The sequence below is a fragment of the Notamacropus eugenii genome, chromosome 4 (assembly GCF_028372415.1).
Source record: "Notamacropus eugenii isolate mMacEug1 chromosome 4, mMacEug1.pri_v2, whole genome shotgun sequence".
NCBI classification, from domain to species: Eukaryota; Metazoa; Chordata; class Mammalia; order Diprotodontia; family Macropodidae; genus Notamacropus; species Notamacropus eugenii.
In genome coordinates this window covers 340547547-340561693 of record NC_092875.1, presented here as the reverse complement: position 1 = coordinate 340561693, position 14147 = coordinate 340547547, and the positions used below count along the sequence as shown (strand labels likewise).

Genomic DNA, 14147 nt, shown 5'->3' with positions numbered 1-14147 from the left:
GATTCTTGTTAACTTCTCAGATCTAAGTCCAATATGTTTCCTTTCCTTGTTGACCTTAAAACTCTCTGTTCTTAGAAGTGATGATTGATTGATCTGATCTAAACCCATATGCCTTCATTTCTTCCCTGTGAGGTACTCCACTAGTCTATGGGAATGATTGAAGTCTCCCCATTTCACTACCCACTCTAATTTTGTAGCTTCTCTAATCTTAATATTTCTGGCCCTAATTCATTATCCTGTTTGTGTGCTATGTGCTGTATAAAATATTCCTGTTCCTATATGTGACAAGTCTGTCACTTAGTAGGACTGAATTTGTAAATTATGCCCTCCAAAAAAGTAGTTCTTCCTGGATACTATGCCTGTAAGTCAAATAACTGCTACCTAGGAACTGGGGATAGGTAAAAGTCACTTACTTTGATGACTAAACTTAGGCTTCTTTTTGCTTTCAAAATAATAAAACAACCCTTTAAGAGCAAGCATTCATGTAGTGCTTTAAGGTGTGCAAAGTTCTTTATAAATATTTTATCTTCAGAACAACCTTGGGAGAGAAGTGTTGTTATCCCCATTTTACAGATGAGAAAACTGAGGCAAACAAGGATTAAGTGACTTGCCCAGGGTCATAAACGTATCACGTATCTGAAATTGGATTTGAACTCTGGTCTTCTAGACACCAGGTGGCCACTGTATAGTCTAACTGCCTAAACTTATCTCTGACTTCCTGAAGACTCCTTGTTTCTTACTACTAAAATAAATAAACAAAAATTTTAAGGGAGATACTGTGATATAGAGCAAAGTGCATTCCACTTCTGGCTCTGCCTCTTGATGAACTGCATGACTCTAAGCAGATCATGAGCACCCTGAACCTCTTTCCTCATATGTAAGATGTGAATGAGCATATTTTTACTACTTGCTTTCTCAGGTAATTGTGAAGGAAACATTGTGTTGATTCTAAAGTGCAGTATCAGTTGGAGGAGTCGTTGTCTGTTTTTGGACCAGATCTGTGGTTTCACTGGTGAAAAAACTACCAAATCCCCTCAGAATCTGCGGATAGAGAATTTCTTGACTTGCCCAATGTTGTTATTTCTCTGAGGTGGAACTTCACATTTCACTGACTCAGAGTCCCTCTTTCTTGCCATTCCACCATGATAGCTATCAGGGTGAAGATATAACACTATCTTTGCAAGCTGGAACAATGGATAGAATATAAGATGATAAAAATCATTAGGGATAAATGTAAAGTCTTATACTTAGGATCAAAAAGTCAACTTCATGAAGTTACACAAGAGTTCTGGGGTGGGGGGGGGGAATGTTTGGTACTGCCATGGATTGTACCCTTAGTGTTTCAAGTCAACATTGTGCATAGAAGGCAAAAATTAGGCTGCACTAAGAGAGGCATAGGATTCAGGACTTGGGAAGGGAAGGTCTTACTACATAGATCACAGATGGAATGTGTGTTTAGTTCTCAGCAGCAACTTTTTAAAAACACATTGATCAGTTGGGGAGCATCCAGATAATTGTGACCAGGATGAGAAAAGACCTTATGATGTACCATACAAGAATAATTTGGAGGAAGTGGGGATGTTTATTTAGTCTGGTGAAGAGAAACTTGGACATAGTGACTGTCTTCAAGTATTTGAAGGGCTATCATATGGAGATATTAGATTTTTTCTTCTTTGCTCCAGAGAGAAGAACTGGGAACAATGCTTGGAGGTTGCAGAGGGCAGATTTAGGAAAAAAAATCTCTTTACAATTACAGTTATTCAGACAAGGAAATGGCTTTCCTTTAGAGAAAATGGGTCCCTTGAGAGGCCTTTAGGCAGGGCCTGGAATGAATACCCCACCATATAAAAGAACTGTCTGCTTATAGTGTCAGAGAACAGAGCAGCTAATTGCCATATCAACATCTCATTTTTCTCTCTTGTACCCCCTTTCCCATTTCCTTCCATGTATCTTACTGGCCCCAGCTCACTGCCTAGGTGATCGCTAAAGTTTTTGTTTGTTTGGTTTTGGTTTAGTTTCTTGCTCCAAATTCCATGGTCCTGTGAAATGGAAGCTCAGACCTGGTCTTGAAGTGCCAGGATGATATGGGGGCAGATGATTAAAAACATGGAGTCTCAAGTGGAAGACGTGATGCCATGAACAAGAGGAATTTCTTTTCACTTTAAATTTCTTTTAATTTTAAAAAAATTAAATTTATTTTAATTTAAAAAAATTTTAAAAGGGGCAAATTTGTCCCAGCTGAATAGCCTACAATCACATTTCTTTTGGAATTTAACTGTTTTAGTACACTGGTAGCCAGACTTCACAGGAAAGCTTCTCTAACCCTCTTAAAACCCAGTTGCCCTAGCAATTCCCAAAGACAGAAATACTTTTCACCTTTTTCTTCCTGAAAAAAAGTAATTTGACCTCTTACCCCCGAGCACATTTGGAATAACCCAAAATCAGCCTTCTTCATTTAAATGTGCCCAGTCGAGTAGGAATGGAAAATGGCATTTAAGGGAACTAAGAACTGTTCTCAGTAGTGGCACCAAGAAAGCTTCTTTTTTCCTTTTTCCATTTGCTAACCCATGGCCTCCTGATTGGCGTGTTATAATGCTGTCATGGAAATTTTATTGTGGTGTCCTTGCAAGCTAGGCTTTCCTGAGCATTTGGCTCTGTCTGTGTCAGGGTTGATTACCCCTCTCTAGAATAAACAAGGTGGGGAGGAGACCTTCAAATACCAGAAGAACTGAGGGATAAAGGAAATTCAGCTCCTCACAAAGGGGAAGTCATGCCAAAGAGTGTTCTTCTAATGCCAAACCACCTAGACTTCAGGTTTGGGGACAGCCTTAAGATAAGAGTTGGAGTATGGTCAGATTTTGTTTCCCCCGACCACTAACCTTCTTCCTTACCATTATCAACCTTCAGCCCAGTGGCCAAGGGCTTGTCCTAGACAGGACAAAAATCCAGCTCTGAGAGGACTTGCACCAAGTGACAACAAGAAATATTAGCCAAGTTTATGTAGGTCTGTTTCCAGAGTGACCCCCTTGCAAAATCAAGAGAGTTAGGAGCATCAACTTGTACACTCTGACCCCTTATTTCTGCTCTGCCTCTTATGGTCACCTTCTCTTCCTTTCCTTTTCTTTTTTTGTCTCTGTCTCTTCCCTGTCTTGTGCCTGTACTATATTACTATCCCTCTCCTTTTCCATTCAAGAGTAGTGCAGCTACTCAGGAATGCCCTTAGTTTCTTAGAAATACTAGCTTTCATCCTGAAAGGCTGCTTTCTTAAACCATGCGCTCAAAATCTCGAATTATATATTTCCATATACTTTTAAAATGTGAATCCTCTTCAGGCAGCTCGGTGGTGCAATGGATAGATTAGTAGAGTCAGGAGGACCTGAGTTCAAATCCAGCCTCAGATATTTACTAGCTGTGTGACTCTGGGCAAGTCACTTAACCCCAATTGCCTTCAAAACAAACAAAAATGTGAATCCCCTGAAAATCTAGAGCCAAATGAGGCAAATGCTAGCATTTTTCTCAATACCCATCATGAGGACCCTTGAATATTTTAATTTTGTTACTAGTACTGCTTTGGAAATACAGAACTTGCCATTTTCTTCTCAACTATCACAAATTATTCCCTTTCCCCCATTGAAGGAAAATCAATTTGATTTTGTAACATGTCTGACTTGCAAAGTTCCATTGCCTGACCCATGCTTGGACTGCTCCCCACTCTCACTCCTTGATCTCTTCATACTGGTCAGTCGCCAGGCTTTCCCCTCTCCTGGCTTTGAGCTCTTTGTTTTCCTCCCTAAATGTGTAGTAAGTTGAGAGACTTAGCTTTTAACAGTTCCTTGATGAAAGGCACACAGCACCAAAGATTATGAGTTAATCTTGAATTTTTCCTTTATTTTCTTACTAAGAAAACTGCTGCAGATGGAAAACGACAAGAAATCATCGTTTTGGACTCCAAGCGCAGTAATGCTATTAACATTGGTCTGACTGTGTTACCCCCACCAAGGACAATCAAGATTGCCATTTTGAATTTCGATGAGTATGCCTTAAACAAAGAAGGCATTGAGGTAAGAAAAAATATGATACTTCACCCTGTACGATGGTATATTTATTGTGGAAGAGGCATGATGGCTTGGGTCAGCCTCAGATGCAGGAAAGATGCGTGTTCACATCCCACTTCTGACATATGCTTGCTGAGTGCCTCTAGTCAACTCATTTGTTCTCTTAGAGCACCAGGCAGCTCTCTTAGTCCTTAAGTTGACAGATCTGCATTGGTAGAAGGAGTCTCTTCACTAGGAGTTCCCTACCATTGAAATCACAGGTCTGAACTAAAAAAATAAATAAATTCATTTATTATATATGAGAAATATTGCAGAAATACCTTTTTGGTTGCTCTTAACATTGTCATGGAACAGGAGTCCTGAACTTGGATCACAGATGTTGAGTTTGAATCTCATCTCAACTATATACTCCCTGGGTGCATTACATGGAGTTCTGGACTTAAGAGTCTGAAAGACCTGAGTTTGACTACTGCTTCAGACGCTTACTAGTTGGGTGACCCTGAGCAAGTCCCAAAGCCTTAAATGAGGCTGATAACAGCACCCTTCTTTCTTTTGTTTGTTGTTAGGATTCACTGAGCTAATATATGCAAAACTCTTTGTTAGTCTTTAATTGCTACATAAATGTTAGCTTTTTTTTTAAGAGGCAGCTAGGTGGCGTAGTGGACAGAAAGATGGGTCTGGAGTAAGGAAGACTCATCTTCAAGAGTTCAACTCTGGCCTCAGACATTTACTAGCTGAGTGACCCTAGGCAAGTCACACTGTTTGCCTCAGTTTTCCCATCTGTAAAGTGATCTGGGGAAGGAAATGACAAACCACTCCAGTATCTTTCCCCAGAAAACCCCAGATGGGGTCATAAAGAGTCGGATAAAACTGAAATGACTGAATAACTAAAATTAAAACCACCCTGCATCTCTGTTTTCTAAAAAGTAAAAGAGAGGGGTGGATTCAGTGGCCTCTCAGGTCCCTTCTGTTATGGCACACTCCTTTCCTATCTTATATGTGAGCTGGCATTTTTTTAAACAGGCACTGAAATGAGAAACTGTATATTTGGACTTCAAAAGAATACAAACTGTGCAAATGTTAAATAATTGTTGTTGTTGTTCACCATCTTTCATTAAAATATGACTCAATTTGAACCAATCATTTCAGTAATGAAATAAAGGTAAGAATATATCATGGCCACATAGCCCATAGATTTGTAAAGGAGCATAGACCTAGAGCTGAAAGAGCTGAGGACCATTGAGCTCAGGAAACTGAGGCTTAAAGAGGTGAGCCTCACAAGTGGGCCGCCTTGTTTACTGCCTGCCCGGTGTGGTCAGGGCTAGATCAAAGGGAAGCCAGAAACCAGAGTGAAGGTACAATAGGAATGAAGACAGAGGAAGCAAAAGCAGGTAAAGGAACAGTCAGGTGGGAAGGAGAATTCAGAAGTCAGTGTGCCTTATAACTCTGTCTAAGACTGGTACTATATTTTACATCTGCACACAGAATGCTTTAGGGAAGGGAGGAAAAGGAGAGAGAAAGAGTTGATCTCAGTGTGGCTTTAATACTTTATTTTTCAAAAACATGATTAATAATTGGTGTTTTAGAGAGATTATTTTGACTAATTTGAACTGATAGTTTTTAAAACAACTTGTCTGACTCAATTTCCAGAGGTTTTCTTAAAAGTTATTTTTCAAGTGTAAACCCATCTTACTCCATCTCTTTAGACCTGGTAAATATATATTAAACCCTCCCCCAAAGCACTGCCACAAATACTGCCAGTAATAAGATCCTTTTAAGCATTTATACCTGAGGGGCTCCCTTCAAAAGTAGGTTTTTCCTTCCAAACTAATTGCAGACAAGTGTTCTCTAAACTCTAAAGCTCCTCTCAGGCACAGCCCCTTTTAAGTTCAATGGAAGGACTAGCTATATGAAAACTTTAAACTGAGCCCACTCTTTCAACTCTTATCTAGTAAATAATGAGGATTAATCTCTGTGAAAAAACACCTTTCAGGAGCCAACTGGAGTTGGAGTCAGAATGGAATAGTGAAAGTGTTATTATAATTGAAGCCAAGGAAGTAGAATTCAAACACACCGGCTCTGCCCTGTGTGACCTGAGCGAGTCACTTAAAATCTATGAGACTCAGTTTACTTATCAGTAAAGTGATGAAGTCGACTTATGTGGCATGTACAATTCCCTCCATCTCCTAATCCTATGATCTTTTGCCATCTTCCCCTCAGGCTGGTTAATTTAATTTATTATTCAAGAGAGAAATCAGGGCTGGAAAAATATAAGTACATATCTATGAAACTTTGCTAAAAAGATTTTCAACTTGTACACAAAGGGCCTTTAACTAATTCTTCTGCTTGGATTTTTTCTGTCCTCTTTCCCCCCTTCTTTCTTCTTTCATTTCCTTGTTCCTTCCCTCCCTTCTTCCCTTCTTTCTTTGTCTTTTTTTCCTTTTCTCCATTCTTTTCATTTCCTTCCTTCTTTTCTCCCTCCCTTCTTTCTTTCCTTCCTCCTTTCCCCATCCCTCCCTCTCTCCCTTCTCTTTTCTTTCTCTTTCTTCCTTCCCTCCTCTTTCCCTTATTCTCTCTTTCCCTCCATCCTTCCTTCCTTCCTTTCTTGGCAATCACTCAGGCTTGGTGTACAGTGCAACAGACTATTTAAGTTTCATTCCTCTTCTCTAGCTTTCCAGGATGACACTAACACTCAGCAGATCTGCATATATGATCTGTGTTTCTAAACAGAGCCTTACTAGGCTGTCTTAATCCCATTCTGGGTTGTCTCTTAACAGCCAAATGGCATGGATTCATGCATCATCATGAAAAACTGAACAAAAACATCTAGTCAACTAAATGTCACTGTGGAAACATTCACCAGTTACTTTTTCTTAAGTATATTAGACTTCAGAAAATGTGGGAAGGGATGCAGCCCCCATATGAACCAGATTATAGTCTTAAATTTCCAGATTAATATCATTCTCATTTTTATAGTTAAATGTTGGGAATTCATTTTTTTCTTGCCATTTAATTGCTGTAGAATTCTTGGGCCATGTCTGTTTGGGGATAGTTAAATCAGGTGACATCAAAAGATCATCATGATCACATCATATGGTGGGAAACAGGAATACCATCCTCTCCTACATGCATGAGTACAAGAGACTTGTAGCTGAAGCAGCCGAATTCTTAGGCCCCATATCTCTTCTTTCTGATGCTAATCCACAGGTCAATGCTTATCTGAAAGGAGGAAACCCAGGAATCTGTGGGTATTGAATTTTTTTTTTTTTGCTTGATAACCTGTGAAATATGGGAAAAGGGGTAAGAAAGTAGGAGGTCTAATTAAGGAATTTTCTATGAAGGCAAGCAAGTCCCACAGAAAGAGCCCTAGTGATGTTCATCACTAGCAATCTGACTTTTCAACAAATTATTTAACCTCTTTGTGCCTGTTGATTCATCGGTAAATTAAGCATAATAATACCTGCTCTACATGCCTCACAGAGTTTTTGAGGATAAAGCAGTAAATACCTGAGAAAAACAAAATAATGACAATAAATGATACTCATTTAAGGTAATAATAATTTTATGGAAGTATAATAATGACAATAGTTATAATTATTTCTAAAGAACTTTAAAGTTTGCAATGTTTTACCTATGTTATCACATCTTGTCCTCTCACCAACTCTGTAAGGTAGGTGCCATTATTCTCTCCATTTTACAGATGAGGAAGCTGAGTCTAACAGAGGTTAAGTGATTTGCTTAGAGTGGTAAAACTAATAAACAGTTGAGGTAGAATTTGTACTCAGGTCTCCTGGATGCCAAGTGCTGGACTTACTCCTTTATACCACCTAGAGTCAACAAGCCTTTATTAAGCACCTGCTATGTGCCAGTCACTGTACTAAGTGCCAAGTGAAAAGCCTTTTTTCTATTTAATGCCCTCCTGTAAAATTTTGATAGTTGCATGCAGACAGATCTTTACAAGCAACTTCACATCTCTAGGAGATTGCCTATCAAATGATGGTCTTTGGAGCCATGGCCACTCATGGGGCAGAAGGACTGATGTCTGCAATGGTGGAGTAGCCTTTGGGCTGATGAAGTCATAGATCCTGGCAGGACTGATGTCAATGTGCCAAAAGAGCTGAAATCCAAAGCACCAGAATTCTGGGCCCCTTGACCACAGAAGCCTGTCACTATTTTCTTTTCCAAAAGTATTGATGGGGGTTGCCTCATCAGTAAGATGAAGGGGTTGGATGATATGATCTTAGGGTCTCTTCCAACTCTAACATTCTATGATTCTTTTCCAGACTCAACAAGCAAAATACTTAGTAGTCATGACTTCATCTCCAGGTGAGCTGGGTAGCCAAAACCAACAATTTTACTTCCCTACTTTTCTTAGAAGCAAGGTTCACGTAGCTCTGAGGTAGAAATACATAGACTGTGATGGATCCCAATAATTTTTTTCCTGTAGAAACAAATATCTCATTATAATAAGCACAGGACAATAAACCCAAACCTGTAGATTAGATTACAAACTCATTGAGAACAAGCCCTATGTCATATCTTTCTTTGGATCCTCTAAACCTAATATAGTTCTTCGTATATATTGGGCACTGGATATTTAACATTTATTAACAATCATTCAAAAAGAACCTATTGTGTTTAAGACACATCATAGGTATTGGGGACAGAAAGATGATAATGAAAATGTCCCCACCATCAGAAAGCATACATTCTCTGCTTATATCAGCAGAAGTAATATGTGTGTTAATAAATATATTAAAATATATACAAAATAAATTCCATTTTAATTTTTCATTGTTAATCAATGTTTGTTAAATTGGAAAAGAAAAAAAGCTATGAGTTCATGGGAGGTGACTTTATCCTGCCATGCTCCTGTGCCTTGATGTAATTTTATTGTCAGTAATGTGTAAAAAATAAAATAAAACCAACTGGCAGATGGTGGACTCATAAATCTTCCGCACTGAACAAATGGTTTAAATTAGTCATAGAGTAAAAAACAAAAGTAAGAATATGTTATTACTTTCTCAGGCAGGAACAAAGAAAGCAAGTCATCGTCACTATAAAAATATCAAGGATTGCTTGTCCTGTCTGCTAAAGAACCAGTCCTGCCTACAGAGGCGCTGACAAAATTTTGTTATAGAATCTGACTGAATGCAAAGCATTGGGGGAGGGAGGAGCGCAGGGAGGAGGAGTGAAGGTAAAATTCAATGTGCCAGATACTTTGAAAATTAATTTAATACAAACAGCTAGCTATTTATTTTTGAAACAACTGGTTAGCAACCTCCTAGTAGTGGTTTAAAATAACTGCATTTGAATTCAACACTTGTTTGCAAACCATATGTTTCTGCAAAGGAGTAGCATTATAAGTTGGCCAGCAAAGCATGTTACTTGTAGATCAAGAAAGTCCATAGTTGTATTAATGACATGTAAAAAGTAAAACCAGAAAAACTGTGATGAACAAGGAAGTGTATTTAATTTATGTATAAGTTGGCACCATAGTTGGTAAGCAACATGACATCACTTGAGGTACACTGTCTGTATAGTGCAAGAATTCCCCCAAATCATTACTCAAATCACCTATCACAGTGCCTGGAGTCCTACCATTATAGCATCTTTCCCAGGGTTTTTTCCCAGACCTTTTTTGTTGTTCTTGTTTTCAAGAGTTCTCTATTAAAATTCAACAAGAGTAACGCCTTCAGCCATTTTATTAGCAAACACCATAAGAAGGGATTGAGAAGAATAAAGGAGGGGAAAGGAGAAAGAAAGAAAAAGTAGATGGGAAACTGCCAAAAACAAACTTAATTTAGACTCATAGAATCACAAGATGTCTAATCTTATGTAACAGTGCTGCTTAGAGCTGATCCTATATGTGAGTCTTAGCCTTCACTATACCCAGTGTGCTATTGGTAAGGTATTAAATCATTATATGTTATTTTTTTTCACCCAACTGATACAGCCCCTGACCATCAGGGGCATTATTTGCATTCTGCTTAGAAACAGGTTTTGTTGCATCATTCCTGAATCTCCAGAACTTACCAGTACTTGAAACTTTAGTCTTGGCCCATAATTTGCTGAAGAGCAGAAATAAATATTTTAAATGTCTCCAGGAGCTTTCTTCAGCCTGTGCACATGCCTTTAGCCCATGCACACATTATGACCAAACCACTTTCATTCAAACCATTCTACCAGGTGTCACGATGGTGCAAGGAAAGTGTTTCATAATGTGGTTTGACAAAAACACAAAGAAAATCTATTAAAATAATTTTTTCGGGGTGAACCCCTGAAACAAGTTCCACCTGCTAGCAACCTCACTGCTACTGAGTCTTGCTGCCCTACAGAACCAAAACATTCAGATGAAAATCTATTTGATCATCTAGCTGTTTTGACTCTGTGGTGCCAAATATTCAGTTTGTTAGAAACATCTGGGTATCTGGACTAATTTTCCATTTTCATCCAGATGTTTGGTGCTATCCATATGCAGCCAAAGTATCTGGATTTATTCATACAAATTCCAAAAACAAGGAGCAGGAAAAAAGAGAAAGAGAGAGAGAGAGTGTGTGTGTGAGTGTGAGTGTGTGGGTGGGTGTGGGTGTGGGTGTTGGGGGTAGGAAAAGAGAATGCATAAGAGAAAATCACTAGCAAAAAAGAAAATTCCTTTTGCCAATGTAAAACATTGCATTAGAAATCACATCATAGAACTTTTTACATTCCTTTAAAAATGCTAACTTAGGCCAAATGATATGAATCAATGTGAATCCATATATCAATTCAAAATAACCATTCCCGTGCTGACCTTTTGCCCTCTCTTAATTAGTCTACAATAGATTTTTGCTATGAGCAAGTTAAAAAAATATAAAATCTCTTTGAATTCATAGTTGTGTGTCTTACTTTTTTACAAAAATATTTACCATCCTTTTTAAGTTAACTAAGACTTGACATGGCTGATTTTAGTTGAAGTGTTTACATTTTCCTTTTCATTTCAAGGCTTAAATGGACAAAATTGAAATATGATCAATTTATAATATTATAATATATAATAATATTATCAATTTATTTTCAAAAAAAGAAAAAAAAAGAAAAACATGCATAAAAGAAAAATTTATTTGTTGACCATAAATATATTTCCTAAATGAAGAGCAAAAAAATAAAATCTCACAAAGTGTATGTTCTTACTGTTTTCTTTTTTCCATTCTTGTCCTGATTTCTCTCTCTCCTTTTCCTACATGCCCCTTTCTTGTCTTACCTAGAGTTCTATCTATCTTCAGAACCGTGGAGCTCTTAGACAGTTAGTGGAAGAAACATCAGTCTAGGAACCATAAGACCCTGTTGCTAGCCACAACTCTGTTTCTCACTATGTAACAACTGTGGGCAGGCAAGTCACTACTTCCTCATCTGTAGAATGAGAGGGTTGGGCCTAGATACTATCGAAGGTCTTGTTTAGTTGTTTCAGTCATGTCTGACACTTCTCGATCCTATTTGGGGTCTTCTTAGCAAAGATACTGAAGTGATTGGCCATTTCCTTTTCTGGCTCATTTTACAGATGAGGAAACTGAGGTAAGTAGTGGTAAGTGACTTGCCTGGAGTCACATGGCTAGTGAGTATCTGAGGCCAAATTTGAACTCACACTTTCCTGACTTCAAGCCTGATTCTTTATTTACTGTACCATCCCTCTAAGGTTTCTTCAGCTCTAAATCTCTGCTTCTAAGTTATTCAGGATCGCTGTAAAAAATGAAGAAATACTTGACCAAATACATGTATATCTGGAGATGTAACTATGGTAGGGTAACTGGGACTTTGCTCCCAGATTGCCAGGATACAGGGAGTGTGCTTTTTCCCTCCAACACCCCTGCAGCCTACTGCCCCCACACCTTGCAAGCAGATCTACCAGTCCTGTGACAGAACTGCCCTCTCTCCTCACACGGACCCAGATCACCACCCCTTGAGTTCCTCTCCTGGGGCTCATCTTTTGCACCACTGGACCTCCCCCTCCCAGAAGCAGAGGGAGACTAATGGCTGTCAGCCATGCCAGAAGGGGATGGGCCCAACTCTGGGGAACAGGTCACCTCTTCTTGATGCTAAAGCACCAAGAGTTAAATTCTCAGTCAAATTATATCATGCTGCCAGGCCTGGGAACCCATACCATGCCTTTCATAGGGGATGTCGTGACAGCCCCACTTGGCAGTAGTTTTCTGGGTTCTGCAGTTGTGGGTCTGTCTCCCTTCCCACACTCTGGACAGTGGCCTGAGGCCCATTTGTCTGTGGTCCAAGATCTAATTCTGAGTCCTTCCTCCTCCATCCACAAATTTTCCCCAGGCATCAGAAGTGCTACCTACAGAGGGCTTTTTCCATGTTTACATTGCTTCTCTGTTGTTGTCTCTCTGAGATCTATATTACTACAACAGCACAATACTGATGAGATGTTTGTGAGGAAACACCATAAAGAACAAACGCATCTCCAGCTTCTAGCAGAACGATAATAGAAGCATTGCTTTTTCTGCCACACTGTAAGTAGAAAATAGATAGTGTTGTTTTCTCTTTCCAGAAAATTCTCACCATGATTCCCACCGAAGAAGAAAAGCAAAAAATCCAGGAGGCCCAGATGGCTAACCCAGATCTCCCCCTAGGCAGTGCTGAGCAGTTCCTCCTCACACTTTCCTCCATCAGTGAACTGTCTGCCAGACTCCAACTCTGGGCTTTCAAAATGGACTACGAAATCATTGAGAAGGTAAACAGTAAATGAGGGAGGGAAGAGGCCACACACAACAATTGTTCCTGAGAAATTAGCTCTTCTCAAGAACAAGGAGATTTTGGCTTGATGGGTATGTTGACAAAATTTGAAAAATGACGTTCATTGTGTCAAGTACCAGACAGAAGTCAGCAATCCCCAGTGTTACATGTTCCTACGATTCCCGTTGGGCTGGTGTCTCTGGCACTCATCATGGTCCCTGTTGCCAGTCCTCTGCCTGGGGAAGTAAGTGGAAACAAGTATACCTAAAAAGAGACAATTATAATAGTATAGGTAAAAAATTGGCAAACTATGGCCCACTAGCCTATCTAAAATCATAAAAAATCATTCTTAGCTCTCAGGCCATACAAAAATAGGTGGCAGAGTGGGTAAGACAATTTTGATCCAGGTGGATAGAAATAGAGGCACATAGGAAGGTAGAGGCAATGAGAATATAGAGGATGGGGTTGAATTGACAGACATTTTGGAAATGACTTCTATAGTAAAGATATGGTGACAGATTGGTGATAGGAAAGAACAGAGAAAGAAAAGTCAGACATTATAGATATGGCTCAGATTGGGTGAATACTGATACTGCCAGGGACAATAGAATTAGTGAAATCAGGAGGGACACTGAATATTGAGGTGGAGGGTAGAATATTGAGGTAGATGTCCTATCAGTACTTGGAGCTATGAATCTCAAGAAGAAAAGACAGGTTAGGATGAAAGCTATAGCTCTGAGAGTCATCTGAATAGAAGTAGTAGTTAGAGGCAAGGGAATGTATCAGAATGCCAAGTGAGAGAGTGTAGAGATAAAAGAAAGTAAAACCAGAGACAGAACCATGGAAAATGCCTCATTAAGGGATTGTAGGGAAGGTAAGGAGCCAGTGAAGGAGATAGAGAAGATGTTATAGAGAGGTAGGAGGAGAAGCAGGAAAACAGTGTGTCTGAAGCCAAAGGTAGAAGAGGGTTGGCCAACAATGCCCAGGGGGGTCAGAAGGGTCAAGGAGGATGAAATCTGAAGAAAAAAGCCCATGGGCCAATCTGCCGCCAAGCACCTAAAAGAAAGGTAGACAATCTAGAAAAGAAACTCTGTGGGGGTGCCAACCTGCTTTGAGCACAGCTTTCACAACTGAGGATAGAGTTCTGCCAAGCACACAGTACCTTCCCTGTCCTTGGTCCCAGCCTTCAGAGAGGCCAGCTCTGCCATCAAAACCATGAAGACTGGAAAAGCTCCCTCTTCTAAGTTGTAGAACAGCCAGATATCTTCAGGCAAGAAGGGAGGGGCTGCCCACTGAGCAGCCTAGATAAAGTATCTCTGAAGAAAAAGGCTGGAGGAATGATCCTAAGTTTCTAAATGTTTATTA

The 14147-nt window shown here is 39.4% G+C and overlaps 1 protein-coding gene across 1 annotated transcript in view; it reads left to right on the top strand.

Moving 5' to 3' along the window:
* FHOD3 (formin homology 2 domain containing 3) overlaps positions 1-14147 on the top strand; it is a 707140-nt gene that overhangs the window by 652577 nt on the left and 40416 nt on the right. The window contains 2 exon segments of the mRNA XM_072599353.1: positions 3903-4061; positions 12598-12780. Of these exon segments, the coding sequence (XP_072455454.1) occupies positions 3903-4061; positions 12598-12780 (342 nt within the window).